The sequence below is a fragment of the Cnephaeus nilssonii genome (genome assembly GCF_951640355.1).
Source record: "Cnephaeus nilssonii genome assembly, chromosome: 7".
In the NCBI taxonomy this organism is placed as follows: domain Eukaryota; kingdom Metazoa; phylum Chordata; class Mammalia; order Chiroptera; family Vespertilionidae; genus Cnephaeus; species Cnephaeus nilssonii.
The window spans coordinates 80,622,405-80,645,593 of NC_137078.1; the positions used below are offsets into that span (position 1 = coordinate 80,622,405).

The window sequence follows — 23,189 nt, forward strand, 5'->3', positions numbered from 1 at the left end:
AAGATTGATTCTATCTCATAACTTGGGACTCAGCTCAAATATCTCCTAAAAGAGGCCTTCCCTGACCACAATAACTAAAGTAGCTCTCCATACTCCTCCACCCATACTTCTATCCCCTTAATCTGTTTTATTATTCTTATAGCACTTACCACCATCTGAAACTATCTTACTTATCAATTATTATCTATCTCCCCTTCTAGAATGTAAGCTCCATGACAGCAGGAACCTTGTCTTATTAATCTCTACATTCTGGCACCTAAAAGAGTATATGACACATAGCAGGGGCCCAATAAATATTTGTTAAATAAACAATAGTAAAAGTTGAAATATAAGTCATTATATAAATTATTCACCTTGGAAAGTATTGTTTAAACAGAAGTAATATTGCCCAGTTGGGTGGCTCAGTAAGTTGGAGCATCGTCTCATACACCAAAAAGGTTGTGGGTTTGATTCCAGGTCAGGGCACATACCTAGGCTGCAGGTTTGATCCCTGGTTTGGGGTGTTTGGGAGACAACTGAGAAATGTTTCTCTCTTTACTCCCTCTCTCTCATTAATAAACATATCCTCAGGTGAGGATTTAAAAACAAAACAAAACAGAAGTAATGTCAATTTGCTAACAAATCTCAACTGGTAGTAGATATTATCTAAAGCCTAGCTACTTAGCTGAGCTCATCCCTAAAGATTTCTGTTTATATCTCAGAGAAAATATTGCCTTCATCCCACTTTCTGTGCATCAACACCTACTAACTAAGTCAAATTTCTTGGGTTTTGGGATCTCTTCTCCCTTCAGCCCAATTCCCTCTAGTTAGCTCTGAAATCCCAGAAGCTCACAGAAGGCTTGATCTTTGGTTCTATTTGACTCCTGCTGCTGGAACAAACTAAGACAATAGCCTAGGTTAGTGTTTCTCCAACTTTAATGTTCATATGAATCCTCTTTGGATTCTGTTAAAAGACAGATTCTGATTCAATAGGTCTGGTGGTACCTGGGAATCTGTATTTCAAATGAGCTCCTGCATAGTACCCTTGTTGTTGGTCCACTGACCACACTTTGAGTAGCAATGGACTAGACAATGAAGCAGTCAGCAGTAGTTTCTCATTAGACATTTTGTCTGGTGTCCATCTAACCAAATGCAGCCCAATAGTTCTATTTTGTATTCTATAACTTAAGAAATATTACTACTGTCTTTAATTGCAGGATTTTAAACACCTGTTGAAACATAAAAATATAACAAATCTTGGTCTAAAACTTTTTTAAAAAGAACACATTGATCATTAGGAAAATAGGATTCATGTTATACTAGTAGGTAACATTCATCTTCATTTTCTATAAAATAAGGTACACTTGTATCTTTAGGTTTTTTCACATCCTGAACTTCGGAAGACAGGGAAAGAGAAATTAAGAGGACATGAATGTGGATATTTGAAATCTCTGTCCTGAACAAACTAATCACTTATTAGACAGTAAATACAGCTTTCACCTCTGCCTGGCAGCCCTAAAAACACATGAGAGCAGGACTGGAAATAAGAAAACAATTTAGCAGGTAAGAATGAGGCCTATATTTCACAGAATGACCTCATATCTCTCAGAATGTCAATTTCCCAAACTTCAAAATGAAGATGAGAGATTACAAATGGAAAGCAGATCTCTGATGATCAGTGTGCAGATACAATGCTTGTTTCCCTGCCCAACCATTACTTGGCAGCCTCACCTCTAGGGGCAGGTAGGTATGCTTTTGTTCCTGGCCAACTTGCAAGCAGGGCAGGTGGGGATACTTGAGCTGAAGGTTATATTTCTGCTTGAAATACTGTGCCACTGTGCACTCCACAGTTTGTCCACTCTCCAGCTGCAAGGGAAACCTGTTTGGAGGAAAGAAAGGAGGTGTCAAGAGCTCAGGACTGATTCCCACCTCTCCAGACCTACAACCATGAAAGCCCCAGACTTGGCTTTATCCCTATCCAGTCTCTTTAGAGTACTGCCACTCTTGGGAAAGCAGGCAATACAGGGCTCCAAAACAGAAGTCAAAGATTTGAGTGGCAAGTTCCACAACCAACAGGACCTGACCTTATTCATCTGTATTTCTAATGTTGGGCATAAAGCCTGACACACAGTAGGTGCTCATAGTCCAGTATAGTCTGAGGTCAAGAAGGTAGATGAAATCAATGAGAGCTTTCCCAAGGTCTAGCCCAGGAGCTTTCTTTTTCAGGAGGAAATATAAGTTGAAAGAGATGCTAACAATTACAAACTGATAGAGGAGTCAGAGGAAGATGCCTGATCTATGGTAAAGGCCCACGGAGGAAAGGTGGAGACCAAGAAGGCACAAATGGTAGGGAGAGTATCAATGGACCTGGGAAGGTTGGGAGAGGGGTGACAAATACCCACAGCTTATTCAAAAACAGGGCCAGTCCAAGACTTATTCATAAGGTCAGTGGTGGGATGGGAGGGAGTGAAGGGAGTGTGTTGAAATATCTGCCCTCTTCCACTAATGGTATGGCTTAGCAGCCCTGTCAACTTACGTCTGATGGCTGGCAGGGCGGCGTGTAACATTACACACACGGTATTTCCTCTTCATCTGTCCACAGTGGGTCACTTCTACCTTCAGGCCTAGAATATACACACTGCTTGTCAGGGTTGAAATGGGTTGCTCATGTTCCCAGGCTTGGCCTCTCCCCTGAACATATCCCCAGGGGATTTTCTTTTAGGGCTAAAGAGAAAGTAAGGCTGTTTCTCTTCCCTTCCTGCTTGCGTCCTCACCCTTGATCTCCTTGGTAAAGCGCACACGCTGAGAGTCCGTGAGCGGCTTGGGCTGCTCATCTATGTTCCTGATGTCCAGCACCTCACACATGAACTCAATCACCGGCTGTGCCTTATAGAAGGCAGTGGCTGAGACTGTGGGGACAGAGTAGGTATAGCTCAGCTCAGGTTCTGTCTTCCATAATAAATGGAAGTACTGCTCTTTACACCCTCTTCCTTATAGGGTTATGGGATGGGGGAGGGGTACCAGGGCCATAGGAGTGTGGTTGCAGAGCTGGGAGGGATGAGGCTGGGGGTGTGGTCAATGGATTCAGGGTGCCCCTGACTCCATAGCTCTCCCGACTCACCATCAATGTTGAGCATCATCTTCCACATGGCAGGGCGCACAGACTGGTGAAAGCCGAACCAGACCTCGCGCCCACCCCCCAGCGGGTGGTAGTAGCCCTCAGGCGGTGAGAAGAAGGAGCGGCCCACAGGGGTGTACCTGGCAGGGACAGGCAGAGAACTGGTCCCTCGGGCACAGGCCCCCACCCTGTGAGGCATCCTGGGCACGGAGGAGCCCTGGCCTGGAAGGCAGGACACCAGGGCTTTAATTCCAGCTCTGATCCTTTACTAGTTGTGTAACTGACCTTGTGAAGTCTCTACCCTTTCTCTGCCCCACAGGGACAGATGGGGTGCAGCTCAAAGATATCTAAAAGGGACAGGACCAATGATTTAACCCATCTAAATGTATATACACACTTGCTTGGCATATGATACGGTTTCAAAGAATATTTTGTTTGAAAAGAACACTGTAGGACATTAATATGTGCTCATTCCCCTCCGCCCCCCATAGCAGTTCTGACACCACTAGTAGCCCAGATACTAACTATACCCAGTACCTCATGGATGCCAGATGTCTCATGGCCACATCAAGGGCTTGCACAGACTCCAGGGGTACAGGGATCTGGCCACTGACCAGGGCCTCATGCAGCATGCGCCAGCTCACAATGGCTAGCCACTTGATGGAGACCTTGAATATTCGATCCTTCCCTTCCCCGGGGATTGTCACCTCAAAGTCAACCTTCAATAGAGAGAAAGGGGGGAAGGACTATCAATGCTTTCTCACAGTCCAACATTCCCTGCCCTGTCCAACTGTCTCCCACTCCATGGATTTGCTAAGAATCTGTCTCTTGAGCTGATAGGAGCTCACAATGAAAACTCCACAGTAAATGCAGCTACTTAGTCTCCAGCCACCTTGGCTCATTCTACTTGGTTCAGTGCTCTCTCTCAACCACACCTAGCAGAAAGTCCTTAAGGTCTAAGTCTATTTTAAGTCTACTCTCAATCTGCCTAGAACAGGGATAGACATATGGTAGGCGAAACAAACATCAGCACCTATCCATCCCTCACCCTAGAACACACTTTCTCAGAACAAAAAAATGAAAGGGATCTCTGGACTGCCAGACTGGAAACAGGCTTACATGAGCTCTGCCTCAATCCAGACCCTGTGACACAGGTCTAGCCTGACTCCCACCTTACCCGTTCATTGCCAATGGGCAGTGCTGTGACAGTGTAAATGTTCTTCTTTCCATCATACACGGGCTTGCGATCACCAAAGATCTGAGGCTTGAAATGCTGGACCATGTATTCCACCACTTCCCTGTGGGGATAGGAACAGCCTGTGGAAGCTGAGAGACTACCACTTCAAGCTTTTAGAAGTTATTAAAAGTTCAGGGAATGTCCCATCTACTACATTCTCTCCTAGCAGCTATTCTTTTCTTTTTCCATTCTCACACAAGGACATGTTTTTATTGGGGCGGGGGGAGGGAGAGCGAGAGCGAGGGGCGGGGGAGAGAGGGAGAGGGAGAGGGAGAGGGAGAGGGAGAGGGAGAGGGAGAGGGAGAGGGAGAGGGAGAGGGAGAGGGAGAGGGAGAGGGAGAGGGAGAGGGAGAGAGAGAGAGAGAGAGAGAGAGAGAGAGAGAGAAACATCTATGTGAGAGAGAAACATCAATCGACCACCTCCCACATGCTCTGCGACCAGGGATCAAACCCACAACCTAGGTATGTGCCCTGACCAGGAATCAAACCCCAACATTTTGGTGTATGGGACGACGCTCCAACCAACTGAGCCACCCAGCCAGGGCCTAGCAGCTTTAATCTCATCTGCTCTGTCACTGTGCTTCTCAAACTTCAATGTTCATATGAATCATCTGGAGATCTTATTAAAATGCAGATTCTGATTAAAATGCAGATTCTAACTCAGTAGGTCTAGAACAAAGCCTAAAATTCTACATTTCTAACATGCTCCCAGGTGATGCTTCTGGTCTTCACATCACTAAGGTCCTAAAGAACCTAAAAGAGTGAATGCCTTCTGAACAGAGAGGGAGGCTAAGGGGAGAAAGGCTTTATCTTAGGGTCTATCCAGAATCAGGAATAGAATTGAGGCTCCTCCAATTCCCAAACTGATAATAAAAAAATATGGGTGGGAAAGAGATCTAAATTGGGATAGGAATAAACTTTGGAAGAAGAACCTCATCTCCTCCATCTCTGAAGCCCCTAGGTCCCACCACCTATTGTCATCTTTCTAGATTTCACTTTTTATACTCTGCCACTTTAGATACCAGAGTATCCATCTATCCTTCAAAATCCCAACCCATCCAACCATTTGACATCTTCACTTTCTAAACCAAACCTTTTGAATAGTACTGGATAAAAACATTCAAAATGTATATTGGAAGCAACTGTAACCAGTTAGGCTTCAGTGCTACCCAACAATCTTTTTCATGTCCTGATCACTTCCATTCCTCACAGACTATGTCAAAACATCTCAACTACCTCCTAACACCAGAACCTATTTCTATCTCCTAACAAAAAGCAACCCTAGAAGATGGTGGCATAGGTAAACGAGGTACTCGCATCCTCTCACAACATCAAGATTACAATTAAAATACAGAACAACCATCATTCAGAACCACCTGAAATCTGGCCTAATGGAAGCCCTACAACTAAAGAATTAAAGAAGAATCCACATTGAGATTGAAAATGATAAAAAGCAAGGACCTACAACTAAGGTTACTCTATCCAGCAAAGCTATCAAGAATTGAAGGTCATGCCCTAGCTGGTTTGGCTCAGTGGATAGAGCATCAGCCTGTAGACTGAAGGGTCCTGGGTTTGATTCCGGTCAAGGGCACATACCCAGGTTGCAGGATCAATCCCCAGTAGGGGGTGTGCAGGAGGCAGCCAATCAATGATTCTCTCTCATCACTGATGTTTCTCTCTCTCCCCCTCTCCCTTCCTCTCTGAAATTAATAAAAATGTATTTTAAAAAATAATAAAAAAGAACTGAAGGTCAGATAAAGAATTTCACCAACAAGAAAAAGCTAAAGGAGTTCATCACCACCAAACCAGTATTACATGAAATATTGAAGGGTCTTCTTTAAGAAGAAAAAATAAAAAAATATGAATAATAAAATGGCAATAAATACATATTTATCAAAAATTGAATCTAAAAAATCAAAATAAACAAACAGGAATCTAATGAACAAAATAAATTGATGAATAAAATAGAACCAGAGGCATGGAAACATGGAACAGAATGACAAATCTGGGAGGGAAGTGGGGAGAGGCGGGGTGGGAAGAGATTAACCAAAGAATTTATATGTATATATGCATTAACCATGGACACAGACAATAGGGTAGTGAAGGCCTAGGAGCAGCGGGATCCGCGTGGAGGAGGGCAATGGAGGGAGTAAGGGAGAGACATCTGTAATATTCCCAACAATAAAGACTAAAAAAAAAGGCAACTTTAAAAGTCTGAACAATTATAGTAAACCATAGTATGCAAAGTCCCCTCCACCAAGTTCCCAGGCATACAATCATATTTATATATGCAAGGCTCTTCATTTTCTTTCCTCAGATTTGAAACATCCTTCCATATATGATTTTTAAACATCTGAAAAATATGTTAAACTTTACTCATTAGACCAAAATACAGAAAAACAGACACACATCAATGGAACAGAATTGAGAGCCCAGAAATAAACCCCCACATACAATGAACAACTAATTTACAACAAAGGAGCCAAGAATATACAATGGAGAAAGTCTCTTCAATAAATGGTGTTGAGAAAACTGGATATTATTATGCAAAAGAATGAAACTGGACAATTATCTTACACTGTACACAAAAATTAACTAAAAACGGATCAAAGACTTGAATTTACAACCTGAAACAATAAAATACATCAAGAAAATATAGGCACTAAGCTTCTGGACATTGGTCTTAGTGGTCTTTTTCACTTCAAAGGCAAGAGAAACAAAAACAAAAATAAACAAATTGTACTATATCAAACTAAAAAGCTTCAGCACAGCAAAGGAAACCATCAACAAAACAAAAAAGAAATCAACTAAATGGGAGTAGATATTTACAAGTGATGTTTCCAATAAGGGTTAACATCCAAAATATATAAATAATTTATAAAACTCAACAACAAAAAAACAAACAACTGAATTTAAAAATGGACAGAGGATCTGAATAGACATGTTTCAAAGGAAAACATACAGATGACCAATAGGCACATGAAAAAAATGTTCAAAATCAATAATTATTAGGGAGCATATAAGCCTAACCAGTGGTCACGGAAAACAGGGGGATAGGGGCATGCGTGGGGAGGGGTTTGGGATGGGAATGGGGGGATGAGGATAAATATGTGATACCTTAATCAATATAAAGAATTAAAAATAAATAACCCGCCAAAAAAATTATTAGGGGAATGCAAATCAAAATCATGGGATATCAATTACCACATACCTGTTAGAATGGCTATTATCAAAAAGGAAATAATAACAAGTGTTGGCAAGATGTACAGAAAAGGGAATTGAAAATTGATACAGCCACTAAATTATGGAGGTTTCTCAAAAAATTAAGAACTACCATATCATCCAGCAATTCCTCTTCTGGGTACTTATCCAAAAATATGAAAACTAATTTAAAAAATCTATGTACCTTATGTATACTGCAGCATTATCTACAGCAGCCAAGATTTTTTAAAAAAATACATTTTATTGATTTTTTACAGAGAGGAAGGGAGAGGGATAGAGAGTTAGAAACATTGATGTGAGAGAAACATCGATCAGCTGCCTCCTGCACACTCCCCACTGGGGATGTGCCCGCAACCAAGGTACATGCCCTTGACCGGAATCGAACCTGGGACCCTTGAGTCTGCAGGCCAACACTCTATACACTGAGCCAAACCGGCTAGGACAAAGATTTTAAAAAATCAGTTAGTGTCTATCAATGAATGAATATATAAAGGAGGTGTGATGTATATAGATATAGACATGTAATAGGATACTACTCAACCATAAAAAGATGAAATATTGCCATTTGCGAGAATATGGAGTCGTCCTGAGAGTATTATGCTAAGTGAAATAAGTCAGAAGAAAAAAGATAAAACCGTATAATTTCACTCATACATAGAATATAAATCAAAAAGTAACAAATGAACAAACAAAACCAAATTCATAGATTCAGACAACATATTGGTAGTTACCAGAGAGAAGGGGCTGGGAGAAGAGTAAAATGGATAAAGAGAGCAAACATATGGTGATGGATAGAAACTAGGCTTTTGGTGGTGAGCACCCAATACAAATACCGAATTACAAAGTTGTAAACCTGAAATTTATGTTATTGTTAATCGATGTTACCTCATTAAAAAAAAGAAGCCATCTCGGCTGGTGTTGCTCAGTACTTGAGCATCAACCTATGAACCAGGAGATCATAGTTCAATTCCAGGTCAGGCCCTAGCTGGTTTGGCTCAGTGGATAGAGTGTCAGTCTTCGGACTGAAGGGTCCCAGGTTTGATTCCAGTCAAGGGCACATGCCTGGGTTGCAGGCTCGATCCCCAGTAGGGGGCAGCCTATCAATGAGTCTCATCATTGATGTTTCTATCTCTCCTCCCTTCCTCTCTGAAATCAATAAAAATATATTTAAAAAAGAAAAATAATTTATTTTTTTTTTTAAAAAAGAAGCCAAACCCTGGTGGTTAGAGAATAGGCCTGCAGACCGAAGGGTTGCAGGTTCTTCAATTCCCTGTCAGGGCACATACCTCAGTTGCAGGTTCAATCCTCAGCCCTGGTTGAGGGTGTGAGCAGGAGGCAGCCAATCGATGTTTGTCTCTCTCTATCCCTCTCTCTCTCTGTCCCCTTGCCCCACTCCCATTCACTCTCTCTAAAATTCAATGGAAAAATATCCTAACTCCTTGGGTGAGGATTAAAAAAACAAAGAAGCTAAACCCTCAATGAGCTTATGAGATAAATATTTTTCATATGAATTAAAATTCTATAGTAAGCCCTAACCGGTTTGGCTCAGTGGATAGAGCGTTGGCCTGCAGACTGAAGGGTCCCAGGTTCGATTCAGGTCAAGGGCATGTATCTTGGTTTCGGGCACATCCCCAGTAGGGGGCGTGCAGGAGGCAGCTGATAGATGTTTCTCTCTCATCAATGTTTCTCTCTATCCCTCTCCCTTCCTCTCTGTAAAAAATCAGTAAAATATAAAAAAAAATTCTATAATAAAAAGTAGAAAAGTAATAAAAATTAAATTCAAGTATAATTTCTACTTATCAAAATGTCAAAGATAAAAAATACAATATATTAGATTGGTGCAGATATTGGGAAGAGGCACTTTTTAAAAAAAATTGATTTCAGAGAGGAAGGGAGAGGGAGAGAAACATCAATGATGAGAGAGAATAATTGATTGGCTGCCTCCTGCATGCCCCCCACTAGGAATTGAACCTGCAACTTGGGCATGTGCCCTAACTGGAATCAAACCTGGGACCCTTCAATCCGCAGGCCAACACTCTATTCACTGAGCCAAACCAGCTAGGGCAAGAGGCACTCTTAATACCTTGTCAAAGGAAGTAAATGTTGGTACAGCTTACTTTAAAAAAACTAGCATTATCTCAGAATTTTTAAATGGTCTATGCCAGCAAATCCACTCCTAGGAATTTATCCTATACACACGCTCATACTTGAGTGAAAAATGTATATATATTTAATAATATTCAATACAGTTTCATTTTTGTAGCAAAAGTTTACTCAACCTAAATGTTCAATAGAGTTACTAAGTAAATTACAATATCACATTCAATGAAATACCTATTGAGCAAAAGAATGAGGCAGATATGCATGTACTGATATGCATTATTTTCCAAAATATATTGTTTAGTAGGAAAAAAACAAGGTGTAGAACAAGGTATATAGGATTCTATATTCTATACATATGTATATGTTCTATATGCTTGAATATACAAACAAAAATATCTGGAAGCATACTCAAGAATGGTAACAATCATACTAAAAAAATGGTAATAATAAATGCCTCTGGGGGAAAGGACTAGGACATTGGAGATGAGGGCAACAAGAGAAATCTTTCAATGATACTCTTTTTGTAATATTTTAAATTTATTTACATTGTATGTATATAATTTTCAAATATTAATAAAATGTAATTTAAAAAGAAATATTGCTTCTTCTCTCTAAGGATACTCCCTCCAACTATGTATCCTATAATGTCCTCCTGCCTCAGCAAGGACATCCCACTCATTCCTCCCCTCTCTGTCATGTACCTTTAACCTCTCCTCCACTAGCTCCTTCTCTTCAGTTTATAAACATACCATGTCTCATTCTTAAAAACTTTTCACTCATTTCAACAAATATTGAAATGTACTAGGCTAGGCACTGTACTTGACCCCTATAATCCACTCTAGCCAACATATTCCCACTCCCCATGTTTCACTGCTAAACTATCTGGGAAAAGTTTTCTGGTCTCACCATCCTTACCACATTACCTTTCACATATTCCTTAATTCACTATAATTAGATTACTAGCCCAACTACTTTAATAAAACTGCTCTGACAAAAGGTACTAATTAAATCCTAATAGCCAAATCCAATGATATTTTCCTTACTTGGAATCTCCTCCTCAAAAGCTTTCGTGTTGAATTTGGTAATATCACCCTCTAGTAGTTTGTTTGTTTACATCTCTGGATCCTCTTTCAAGGTTCTGAGACTCAGAAAAGTAAAAACTCGTGTATTTGGAGTCTTAGATGTGTATCACTTACCGGTTGACTCTGCGAGGACACTTATCTGGTTTGATATCCACCTCGTAGTGGTAGACGTCAATCTTAGGGATGTCCACCTCAAAGTAATTGGCCAGGAGCTTGATTGGTTTCCCCACTGTGCCAATGCCAGGCCTTCGAGGTGCCTGGAACACCTGCTGCAGAGGGGGCAGGTATGCGCCTGCAGCTACAATACAAAAAGGCTGGTAAGGGTTAAGTCTGGTCATCTCCTTACACTCCTATCAGAGAAGGCACAAGGTTCCCTGGAACAGGAGCAGGAGAGTGCAAGGGTTCCTGCCTACCCAAGTCAACTGAGGGTTTCCATGGGCTCAGACATTCCAGGCTAATTTTTTTTTTTAATTCTCTCCAATGAGGAAAACTACCCTTGTCTATCTTAAATTCAAGTGAATATGTAATAAGTTCCCATTGCATGTTAAGTAGAGGGGATAAATCTGGCTCCCAGTAACAAAATCCTTCCTTCTATGAGATTAATACACATGCCTCCACCAGGTATCTAACAGACCAAGAATGCGCTATTCTCTGTAGCAAGTGCTCACTTCATTCATCACCACCCCAAACACAAAACAGCATCATCTTAACACTCCTCTGTAGGCAGGAGGAACATTTTAAAAAAGGCCAGGTTGGGGGTTGGGGCAGTGTTTGTTTGCTAACAGATTAAAGCAACTAAATGGCTAAGGCTGGAGACAGAAAAGGAGAAAGGGCTAAAAGGATAGAGTTTGGAAACTAAGGAAAGGAGAGAGGCTGAAGTTGGGAGCTGGCCAAGAAACCAGACTAAACCAGAGGTTAGCAGAAAAAGTCCTGAATTGGGAGCCAAGGAAGGAAGGAAGGCTAGAGGTAGGAGCTTGGGTAAGAAGCAAGGCTGCAACTGGGGAAACAATGAAGAAAAAGTCCAAAAGAAGAAAAAGCTAGGGAATGAAGACAGGCAGCATATAGGAGACTGAAGCTAGAGTAGAGGACTTGGGAAAGAGAAGCAGCCATTAGAATGCTGAAGAAGGGAGAGATACTGGCTCTGGGAAGGAGAATACAAAATTGTCTCCACGGTTCACAGCTCCTTCCATATAGAGAGCCCAGACAGTAGCAGGAGGGATCAATTTCAAGACAGATAGGGCCCTGGGGAAAGGGCTAGGGCAAGGCCACTACTTTCTCCTCTCTGGCCATAAGCATGATTGCTGCCTCTAGTTTTATTTTCTAGCTTGAGGGGGAAGGGAGGGAAAAACAGCCTAAGAGAAGCCTTTGTCTAGAGTTACTATTGTCCTGGCTGGTAGAGGACCAGCTCAGGTGGGAGATGAGATGAATAAGCCAGCCCAGAACCTCCCATCACCAGAGCTCTGCTTTCAGTCTGTCTGTCTATAGGTGTGTGTGCATGCGGGAGGGGGGGGGGAGGGAGGGGGGGACGAGGTGGGGTCGGAGGGGGGATGGGGCATATCCTCATCTGGGGGGTCAGGAAGAGGTCAGAACCATTCAAGGGAGGGGCATGCTTCCCAGAGTTAAACTGCTGTCTCCTTCTAACCACCTGTCAAGCCCAGCCTCACAATGCAGACTGGAAATGCAGGCCCAGCCTGGGGGCAAAAGGCCTTTAGGGCTCAGCTACATGGGGGAAGTGAAAGCTAACTACTAGCACCTGGCCACCTACCCCAAAAAGAGGTGAACAGAAAGTACACACAAGGCATAGACAGACACACACACATAATGTGACACATTCTAGTCATACACATCCAAACACTCACTTAGACCTAGACAAAATCTTTACACACATACCCCTCACTACCCTAGACTGTAAGTTCTTCAAAGGCAGGGACCATCTGCCCTGGTCACTGCTGAATCTCCTGCGTGAAAGCCTGGCACACAGGAGGTGTTCAATATACAGATATTAAATGAATGAACAAAGTGATCTGCAGACTCACCACAAAGAACACACACAACACACAAACACACGAACACCTGCAAATTGCTCAGAAACAATTATAAATCCTGCACAGGACAAACGTGTACCCTGGTAGATGTATCTGGTATAAGACACCCTTCCCCTCCCTAAGTTCTTACTTTCCATTCACCTCCTTAGTCTCCCCCAGGCGGAATAACCGTTTGGAGCCCTGAAAAAAGACATCCCTGGAGCTGGGCTAGGTAGAACTGATGGGGGATGGGATAAACACTCTAGCCTCAAAGCCTTCTTTTCCCCAGAAATCGGACTACAGACTAGACAGCCTTAGGCACCAGGCACCCTCTACTCCAAGGAGGCTTTGGGAAAACAGGAAAGTCCCCAAGCTCTCCCTCATCCCCAAACTAGGGAAGGCAGAAGGAAAGAGTAAGCTCTCTCCTATCCCATCCCCCTGCAAGCCTCACAGCTGTAGAAAGTCCACTCCTCGGCCCCCCCGCCCCTCTTTACCTCACCCTGCCCCCAGCTTTTAGTCTGAGAAAGGGAGACACTTCCCTTCAGACCCAGACAGGGACAGACGGCCACTTTGTGATGCAGATGAGGGCCCCAGCAGAGAGGACAAAGCTTGGGCCTTGGGGGAAAGGGGTGGGGTCCTTCCTTGCAGACAAAAGCAAGGAGGGAGGGGCTGTGAAAAGGACACTCCCCCTCCCCCATCCCCAACCAGCCCTGAGAAGAAAAAGTAACAGAGCTGAAAGGCTTGGCTCAGGGATTCCTTCCCTGCAGTTCAGAGGCCCACAACCTCCCAAGAAGCAGACTGCCTATTCAAAAGACAAATTCAAGGCTAGGTTAGCTATCAGGAAGCAAATACTAAGAGGCCAATCTCTCCAAAAAGAATTTGTCCACACATGAGTATACACAGAGTACCTGTATTAAGTATCCAACTATGTGCTTAACAATTTATGTCACACTGGAATGTGATTCAATTTAATTAATAAACATATACTTTGTGTCAGGGCCTAAACACTTGCTGGTTCCACAGATAAATCAGTCCAGTTTATGTGCTTGGAACACACCTGAGCACAGAAGGCACACTTGAACATAAGCCCAGTGAAGCCAACAACAATACTTCAGTTTTGAGTATTGTATCCTCCAACTTCCATGAGAGTTGACAGGTCTTAGCAAGGGGGAGTAATGAGGTACCTCCATTCACAGCTTCCAGAATGAATTTCAATTACCTCTAATGAGGCAAAGCCTGTCCCACTAGGCTACAGCCAGCTCCAGATACCAAGCTCTAGTCCCTTTCCTAAAAGCTTATTTCTCGTATCAAACAAGTCCGTTTTCTTCATCACTCTAGCGCCCATTCGGAATTCATCAGAATAAAACCATTAGCGGTCTGGTATGGGTATCAGCTCCTGACAATCTATCTGAACCTCTGTGACCTACTCTTACTCTAGTCCACAGGTTGTTGCAAATAGTCTCCAGCCTAGAAAACCAAGAGAGCTCCTGGAATGGAGATGGGCTTGAGAGAAGGAGGAAGTAATTTTCTGAAGTCTGTTGCTCGCTGCACTTCACCTTAAGACCTTTACAGACTTTATAAGGTTATTTTTGCTTGGGGGAAAGTACTTACAGATCACTGAATGAATGACTTGAATGAGTCGGTAAAAGCTATTCCCTTGAGATTAGATCTAGTATAAAAGAAAAAGATTCTTCCACCAGAAATAAAATTCATGTCCCAAATGAAAATCCTATTACCATTCCAGATCAAATGGCAGAAAGAGGTGAGATATAACCTAAAGGATTCCCAGGTCTAGACTGCTCCTTCCACCAAAGTGCCACCAACCCACAACCTGTCCTGGGGACTCCAGTCTTCTTGGAAAAGCCCAGCTTCAGTTTCTCCTCTATTCTTATCTCCTTTATTCCTGATTGCTCATGAACAAGGAGAAATTAAGGCTATCACCTGGGACTCACCAGGGTCCATCCCCCAAACTTATTTGTGACAAAAAGCTATCTTGGCAACCTCGGGTCTACAGTGTTGGACCAGAAACGTGCAACCAGGCGGACAACCTCTTCCAGGTAAACCTGGCCCTGGCCTTCATCCTTCAGTAACAAACACCTTTCCTAAGACCTATCTTTAGTGAAAACCCGCCATTGAATCGGTCCAAGTCTTTCCTCATCCAAGTGGCAAAATAAGGCAAGGCACTTTAGCAGTTTCCCTCAACCCATTCTTGGCAAATTGTGACCGTTTTCTGAGCCAAGTGTAAGAACCCCCAAGATGGGGAAAGGGACCATTTCTATTTGCGCCCAGCCAGCATAACCTTAGAGAGAATGCACCCCATCAGCGCGCTCCTTTTCCCAAGCCAAACCGCGCGGGATGAAGAGTGGGGGTAATTTGGGCAGCCACGCCCCCACTACCTAGGGCAGCCCCTTCTAGCGGCCACCTCTGCGCATGCTCGAGTGCCTCTGCTCAGGCTCCCGGGACTCGCGAGGGGGTGAGGGGGAATCCTGGGGCTGGATCCCCACCCACCGCCCCCTGACCCTCGCCCCCGCGTCAGGCCCGGCTGGGCGGAGCTTACAGTCCAGGTCTGGCGCCTTCTCCCAAGGGACACTAGCCCAGCCCAGACTGGCTGAACCCCCACCCCGGCATGCTACAGCTAGGGCCCATCTGTATGGACCTCCTCCTCTCCAGGACACCTGGAGTCCGCCTCCTGCCACCTGCCGGGACTCTCCTTAGGCCTCCAGGCATCTCCGGGAGTCCTTACGTGTGTTCAGGCCCTTCTCCCAGATTACTTCCCACCTCCAGGAGTGCATAGAGCCTCCTTTGATAAACGGCCCCCATCTCAGAGCCCCCTTCACAAGGTTTCCCCCGGAACTACACACAGCCCCCTTCAAACTGGGCCCCCATGCCATAAGAGCCCCTCTCCTCACGCAGGAAACCTTTCCTCACTCGGAAATCCAGCTCCTCAGGCGGGAGCCCCCTGGTCCTTTGGAGCACGCACCGTTCCCCCCGCCTGCAGACCCTTACCTGCTCCCGAGGGTCCCGCTTCCATCCCATATACCCGTGCGGAGGTCAGGCGGCCCGGAGACTGTGGAATCCAGTGTGAGGGGCCTAGGTACCCCGCACTCTAGCTGCTAGGATTCCCGGGCCGGGCTCGGCTCCCCCCCCAAGCCCGGCCGCTCGCACCGCCACCCCCGCAGCCTCCGTTGCCGCCGCCGCCGCGGAGCCTGCAGCAGCTCCCCCAGTGAGCGCCCGGCCAGTTGCCAGTGCGCAGGCGCGACCGCCAGGCCCAGGGGGCGGACGGGAACGAGTCAAGCGGGGCGCTCCGAAGGCAACAAAGGCCAATGGAGAGAGGCGGGGGCACCGGGGACCCGAGGCAGCGGCCCCTGGCGGACACCCGTCGCCCTGCAGCCCGGAGGAAGGGCTTCGGTAGAGGCGCAGCGTTACCGCGCAGTGGCGTAAGTGGGGCGGGGCGGGGTTGGGGTGGGGACACTCCCCCAACCCCTGAAGCAGCCGCAGGCCCTGTCTTTTTTCCCAAATAGGTCCCTCCAATCCTACACATAGCCTCCCCTCTTCTCACAGAGCCACGCGCACATTACAGGAACCCCACCTCATTCCCTGGTCCCCCTCAACACTCCGAGCACCCCATCACCGAGGGGCCCTGCCTCCCACCTTTCCTCCTAATCTCTCTCATCCTTCACGCGTTGGCTGCGAAGGGACTACCTCCCCGAAGCCTTTCTCTGTCCCTGACTCACTGAACTCCCTAACGCCACCCTCTTTCCCAAGCTGAGTGCTGGGCATTGAGACCACAGATATGAGAGACCCTGCCTACCCTGGAAGGTGTCACAGTTTCAACCTAAGTGCGGCTACAGACCTCTGTGGATGGGACCTGGAAGCACCTGTCTCCACTTTCTCACTACTGCTCGCTCACTCAAATCTGCTTCTGTCCTCACCACTTCACTTAAGACTTCTTGTGTCGAAATTCAAAGAATAATTTTCCATTCTTATTTCTCTGCAATATGTGACACTATGCCTCTCCTTCCTTTTTTAGCCTTCTCCTTGGCTTCAGCATTTTCTGGGATCTGGTGCCTAAGTTCTTGTCAGTAGTGTTCACCATGGTTTCAAACCCAGCTCTCTTCTAATTCCACTCTTCATTTTCCCCTTGAAGGCTTCATGCATTCTTATGGCTCAACGATCTTTCCAAATCTCCATTTCCATACAAGTCTCACACTCATATTTCCAAGTGTCTGCTGGACAGCTCCACCTGGATAGCCTACCATCACTTCAAATTTAAAGAGTCCAAAATCAAACTCTTTATATTTACCCCACAAACGTGCTTGTCCCATGCATCCTGTCTCTGCAAATGGCATCATCCCAGAAATGAAGTTTCTCTCTCTCCCTTCCTTCTCCCCGCCCCCCCCCCCCAATTCAGCTGTGCACCAAATCCTGACATGTTTACTTCCTTAACTACTCTCACATGATCCTCCTGCCATTCTGATGGCTCCTCTTGGTAGTGCAGACCCTTTAACTTTGCTCAAAGTATGTCAGTTCCGTGCTAGTCTCACAATTGCTGAGAAGATTCCTCTCATTTGGTCTGTTGGAATTGATAGGTGGTAAGAGACCCAGCTCAAACATCACCTTTCCCTTATATTCATTCATATGAATTCATCCATATGCATTTTTGATGCCTATTTTACACTAAATGCTGTGCAGAAGGCTAGGAACTTAAGACACAGACCATACCCACTCCCTAACCATAGAGAGATTAATTTCTGACCCACATCACAGTCTGCCTTGCTTAGCAGAGGTTCTCAAAACAGGAGGTATCAGAATAATCTGGAGAACTTGTTAAAACACTGGTTGCTGAGCCCAGCTGGTGTGGCTCAATGGTTGAACATCGACCTATGAATCAGAAGGTCATGGTTTGATTCCCAGTCAGGGCACATGCCCGGTTGCGGGCTTGATTCCTAGTGTGGGGTGTGCATGAGGCAACCAAGCAATGATTCTCTCTCATTGATGCTTCTATCTCTCTCTCCCTCTCCCTTCCTCTCTGACATCAATAAAAATATATTTAAAAAACAAAACACAGGTTGCTGAGCCCTACCTCCAGAATTTGTGATTCAATAGGTCTTGGGTGGGACCCAAGAATGTGCATCTATAATAATAAAAGCGTAATATGCTAATTAGACCAGGCGTCCTCCTGGACAACCTCCTGGACGAAGCCGGGGCTGCGAGGGAAGGCCGGGTTCCAGGTGCCAGAGGGAAGATGGTGCTGGCAGCCAAGGGAAGGAAGGCCTACTCTTGCATGAATTTCATGCATCCGGCCTCTAGTTTCTAATAAGTTTCCAGATGAGGTTGATGCTGCTAATCTGGGGACCACACTTTGAGAACTACTGCTCTACAGTATAAAGTTAAGAACAAAGACTTTAGAGCCAGTGTTTGGGTTTTAGCCCTGGTGTTGCCATTTACTAGCTGTGTAACACTAGGCAAATTACTTAACTTCTCTGTGTCTCGATTTCCTCCACCCCCATTTTGAGAGGTGAAAAATAGTACCCACCTAATTGGGCTGTTGTTAATGCATATAAAAACCTTAGAATAGTGCCTGCTAGAATGTAGGCAAAGTGTTGGCTGCTATCAAAATTATCTGGCTCTTGCACTGTATTCTAAGTTCTTTAAGAATAGAGACCATATCAGATGCATTTCTGTTCTCCTGTAGTGCCTGGCACAAAGCTGTGCCTAGAATAATCAGTAAATCTGGGTTGATCTGAATCAAACAGATGGCATCAAAATATCCTCAAAAGTAGCAAGACCTTTTTACCTTGGTATAACCATGCTGCAAGCTCAGCATTCCATAAGAAGAGTGTATCCCCTGTTCTAAATACCAAGCCTCACACATAACTTTGTAGAAAGGCAATGGCCACTATTCTGACCCCTTTCCCAAGTGGCTAGCAGAGTCAAGCCTAGCCCTGGCCTCTCAGTGTCTTTCTGCAAAGTGTCTCCATTATCAGAGATTTCACTCTTGGCGAGGCAAAGTGGTAGAATATAAAGGGAATCCAGATGCATTTTGCTTTTTTATGCTGACCAGCTGCTTGCAGTAATTCTTGATGTACATTCCCAGGAAGCTATTTGCTCCTTGTGTTTCTAGTTTAATCCTTGCATCTCAGTCCATAGCTGACTCACACCCAAGGGTCTCTGTTTTATGGGCCAGAGCCCAGGTCTTTCCACTTTTACACTTTCTCTACATCCAGAGCTTCCCGGTCCCAAAACAAAAATGGCCTGAAAACAAAAAAAAAACACTGCATCTCCATCTATATTTTCCTTTTCTTAATATTTAAAAAACAGCCTGGGCCCGGCCAGTGTGGTTCGGTGGTTGAGCGTCAACTTATGAACCGGGGGTCAAGGTTTGATTCCCAGTCAAGGCACATGCCTGGGTTGCGGGCTAGATCCCCAGTAGGGGGCGTGCAGGAGACAGCCAATCAATGATTCTCTCTCATCATTGGTGTTCCTATCTCTCCCTCTCCCTTCCTCTCTGAAGTCAATAAAAATACATTTAAAAAAATAAATAAATAAACAGACTGGGAACAATAAAATCAAGGTAGTAACAAAGACATAAAATAGTCCTGGCCAGTTTTGCTCAGTAGAGTGTCGACCAGCAGGGTCACAGGTTAGATTCCCAGTCAAGGGCATGTATCTTGGTTGCAGGTTTGATCCTCAGCCCTGGATGGGGTACAAGCAGGAGGTAACTAATCAATGTGTTTCTCTCACGTAAATGTTTCTTTCTCTCCTCCCTCGCCATCCCTTCCACTCTCTAAAAATCAAAGGAAAAAATATCCACTCCTCGGTGAGGGTTAAAAAAACAACACACACACACACACACACACACACACACACACACACACATATATACAACAAATTATATATGCAACTATCATGAAATGAACCACTGACAGCTCTTGCACGCACCACCTCTTTTTATCTATAATAAATGTATTACATTTCAGAAGATAATTTTAAAAATCAGAAATCATGAACAACGGAGTTAATAAATGTCAGATGGCACTTTGAAAAGACATGAAATTGGTAGGCTTTATAAAATTACTTTTTTGAAAATTGAGGTATAATTGACATAATAAACTGCAAGTATATAAAGCAGTGGTTCTCAACCTTTCTAATGCCGCCACCCTTTAATACAGTTCCTCATGTTGTGGTGACCCCCCAACCATAAAATTATTTTCGTTGCTACTTCATAGCTGTAATTTTGCTACTGTTAAATGAATCGTAATGTAAATATTTGTGTTTTCCCATGGTCTTAGGCGACCCTGCTAGCGGTTCTCAACTGCTGCTGTAAAGCCTAAGACCATCGGAAAACACAGATATTTACATTACGATTCATTTAACAGTAGCAAAATTACAGCTGTGAAGTAGCAACGAAAATAATTTTATGGTTGGGGTCACCACAACATGAGGAACTGTATTAAAGGGTGGTGGCATTAGAAAGGTTGAGAACCACTGATATAAAGTGTACAATGTAATCAATTCTAACATATGTATCAACCTGTGAAACATCACAAGACAGTGAACAAATCTATCACTCCCAAATTTTAAAACTCATCACAGAAATTTAATAAACATAAGGGAATTTTTATATAACTATAATTAATTTGGAACCCTGTGTAAAATTACTTTTTTTTCTTTAAAAAAATTCAAAAGAAAAAAATGCAAAACAAGGATTAAGCAACAATTAAGGAGGACATTGAGAAAGTTATCAAAAATGACCAAAGAACACCTAACCCAAAAGATTTCCAGCCATTCCTGAAAGAGATAATTCTGTTCCATGTCATATGCATGGTTTTAGAATATGAGAAAGGTCCTGGCATGATAACTCAGTTGCTTAGAGCATCATCTCATTACACTAAGGTTGTGGGTTTGATCCTTAGTCAGGACACATATAAGAATCAACCAATGAATGCATGAATAAGTAGAACAACAAAAATTGGTGTCTCTCTTTCTTCTTCTTTCTTTCTCTCTAAAGTCAATCAATAAAAAGTTTTTAAAAAGAAAGAAATCAATTTGTTATTCCACTTATTTATGCATTCATTGGTTGGTTTTTGTATGTGCCCTGACTGGAAATTAAACCTGCAACCTTGGCATATCGGGACAAATCTCTAACCAACTAGTTACCCAGCCAGGGCTCTCTCTCTAAAAAAAAAAAAAAAAAATCAATAAATAGAATATGGAAAAAAGGGGAATTTTTATAATTTGTTCATAATAGCAGATAAAGAGCCTCATCTCTTATTAAATGATGGTATTACAAAAAGAGATCTCAGAACTATGGATGCAAAATTCACAAGTCCAACACTAGCATATAGAATTATATTACAGATTAATTAAAATTATGATGATAATAGCTAACATTATTAAGTGTTTACTTAATATTAAGTGCCAGGCACTGTTCCAAACTTTACATATGTTAACTCCAACCTCACAAAATTCCTGGTGCATCATAGAATAAATAGGTAGGCTTCAACTGAGAGCAATAGATAAATAACCAGAACAGGCAGGGACTGTTATTTTAAAACCTGTAGCATTTAATCAGTAATAACTAATTATACACTATAATAATAAAATACCCAATTCAAAATACTTAGAAATAAACTTTATGAGATATTTGTGATCTATGAGAAAATCTATAAGAATCAATAAGACATATTTAAAAAGCCTGAGTTAAGATCACACTCATATGTGGAATCTAAGTAACAAAATAAACTGATGAACAGAGTGGATCCAAAGACATAGATGCATGGAACAGAGTGGGAAATCTCAGAGGGAAGGCAGGGGAGGGTGGATGGGTGGCAGGTAATCAACCAAAGACCTTGTATGCATATATGCATAATCTGGACACAGACAATAGGGTGCTGAAGGACTGGGGGGGGCAGGGGCGGTATAGAGGGGGTAAATGAGGGTGGAGGGGGGACATATGTAATAATTTCAACAATAAATAATTTTTTAATATATTTTATTGATTTTTTTTTTTTACAGAGAGGAAGAGAGAGGGATAGAGAGTTAGAAACATCGATGATAGAGAAACACCGATCAGCTGCCTCCCGCACAACCCCTACTGGGGATGTGCCCGCAAACCAAGGCACATGCCCTTGACCGGAATCGAACCTGGGACCTTTCAGTCCACAGGCCGACGCTCTATCCACCGAGCCAAACCGGTTTCGGCAATAAATAATTTTTTTAAAGCCTGAGTTAAGTAAAGAGGGAGGCCAAGTTCCTAGATGGAAAAACCAACTAATGTAATAATATCTGTTGGACCCTTGATACTCCAAACCCAAGTTCTGAGAACTAGCATCAGCTATTGCCACCCATCACAAGTATTATGCTCAAGAAATACAAAGAAACAAGAATGGATGAGAGCCAGACTCTACCAACTAAGAAGAGACAAATATATATATTAGTGCTATCCAATAGAAACATCATACAGGATAGATATGTAATTTTAGATATTTTAGTAGCCACATTATAAAAAGGGAAAAGGGAAACAGGAAATTAAATTTAATAATATATTACTTAACCTCAAAATATTATCATTTCAACATGTCATCAATATAAAAATTATGAATATTTTACATTCTTTGTATATAGTCTTTGAAATATGGTGTGTATTTTACACTCATGGTACATCCATCTCAATTCACACTAGCAACATTTCAAGTGGCTACTGTACTGGAGAGCACAGATGCTGATTTCAATGTAATTTTGAATATAATAATAGAGGCAAGCCCAGTCCGTGTGCTCAGTGGTTGAGCATCAACCTATGAACCAGGAGGTCACGGTTCAATTCTAGGTCAGGATTGTGGGCTCAATCCCCAAGTAGGGGGCATGCAGGAGGAAGTCAGTCAATGATTTTCTCTCATCATTGATGTTTCTATCTCTCTCTCCTGCTTCCTTCCTCTCTGAAATCAATAAAAAAAAATATTTAAAAAAGAAATAACAGAGGCAAGCATGGGAACTAAAAGGAGGTATGTCTAACCCATGGGAACTAAAAGGAGGTATGTCTAACCCAGTCTGGAGTACTCAGGGTAGGTTTCCTAGAAGAGATACCTACTTAAAAAGGCCTGAGAGGATGAGCAGGAATTGGCCAGGCAAAAGATGGGAACAAGGCATACCAAGCAGCGTTAGCAGAGATTATGAAGGTGAATAACCCCACATATACCAGGAACTATCAATTGTGATATTCTAGCATAAAGAAGGAAGCAAGAAACAGTGAGAAGATGCTAGAAGAAGTACACCATGCCCAAATCTGCCCACTCTCACCCCTGCCCAAACCAGCCAAGGGTCAGCAGGGGGAGGGACAGGAGGAGCTGTCCCTGGTTCTGACACCCAAAGCAAGTTCACAAGTGTAGTTCCACCCAGGCTGGAACTGAACTGACCCAAATCAA

General features: G+C 43.4%; 1 protein-coding gene across 2 annotated transcripts in view; it reads right to left on the reverse strand.

Moving 5' to 3' along the window:
* Positions 1–15,982, reverse strand: part of AGO1 (argonaute RISC component 1) — a 41,592-nt gene extending 25,610 nt beyond the window's left edge. For both annotated transcript variants that reach the window (XM_079778125.1, XM_079778124.1), the window contains exons 1-8: positions 15,772–15,982; positions 10,856–11,039; positions 4,275–4,395; positions 3,635–3,816; positions 3,101–3,237; positions 2,754–2,888; positions 2,516–2,603; positions 1,711–1,858 (exon numbers count right to left, since the gene is read on the reverse strand). In XM_079778125.1, coding sequence (XP_079634251.1) covers positions 1,711–1,858; positions 2,516–2,603; positions 2,754–2,888; positions 3,101–3,237; positions 3,635–3,816; positions 4,275–4,395; positions 10,856–11,039; positions 15,772–15,796 — 1,020 coding nt within the window. In that variant the 5' untranslated portion in view covers positions 15,797–15,982. The remainder of the gene's footprint in view (positions 1–1,710; positions 1,859–2,515; positions 2,604–2,753; positions 2,889–3,100; positions 3,238–3,634; positions 3,817–4,274; positions 4,396–10,855; positions 11,040–15,771) is intronic.
* Positions 15,983–23,189: the final 7,207 nt, after the last annotated feature.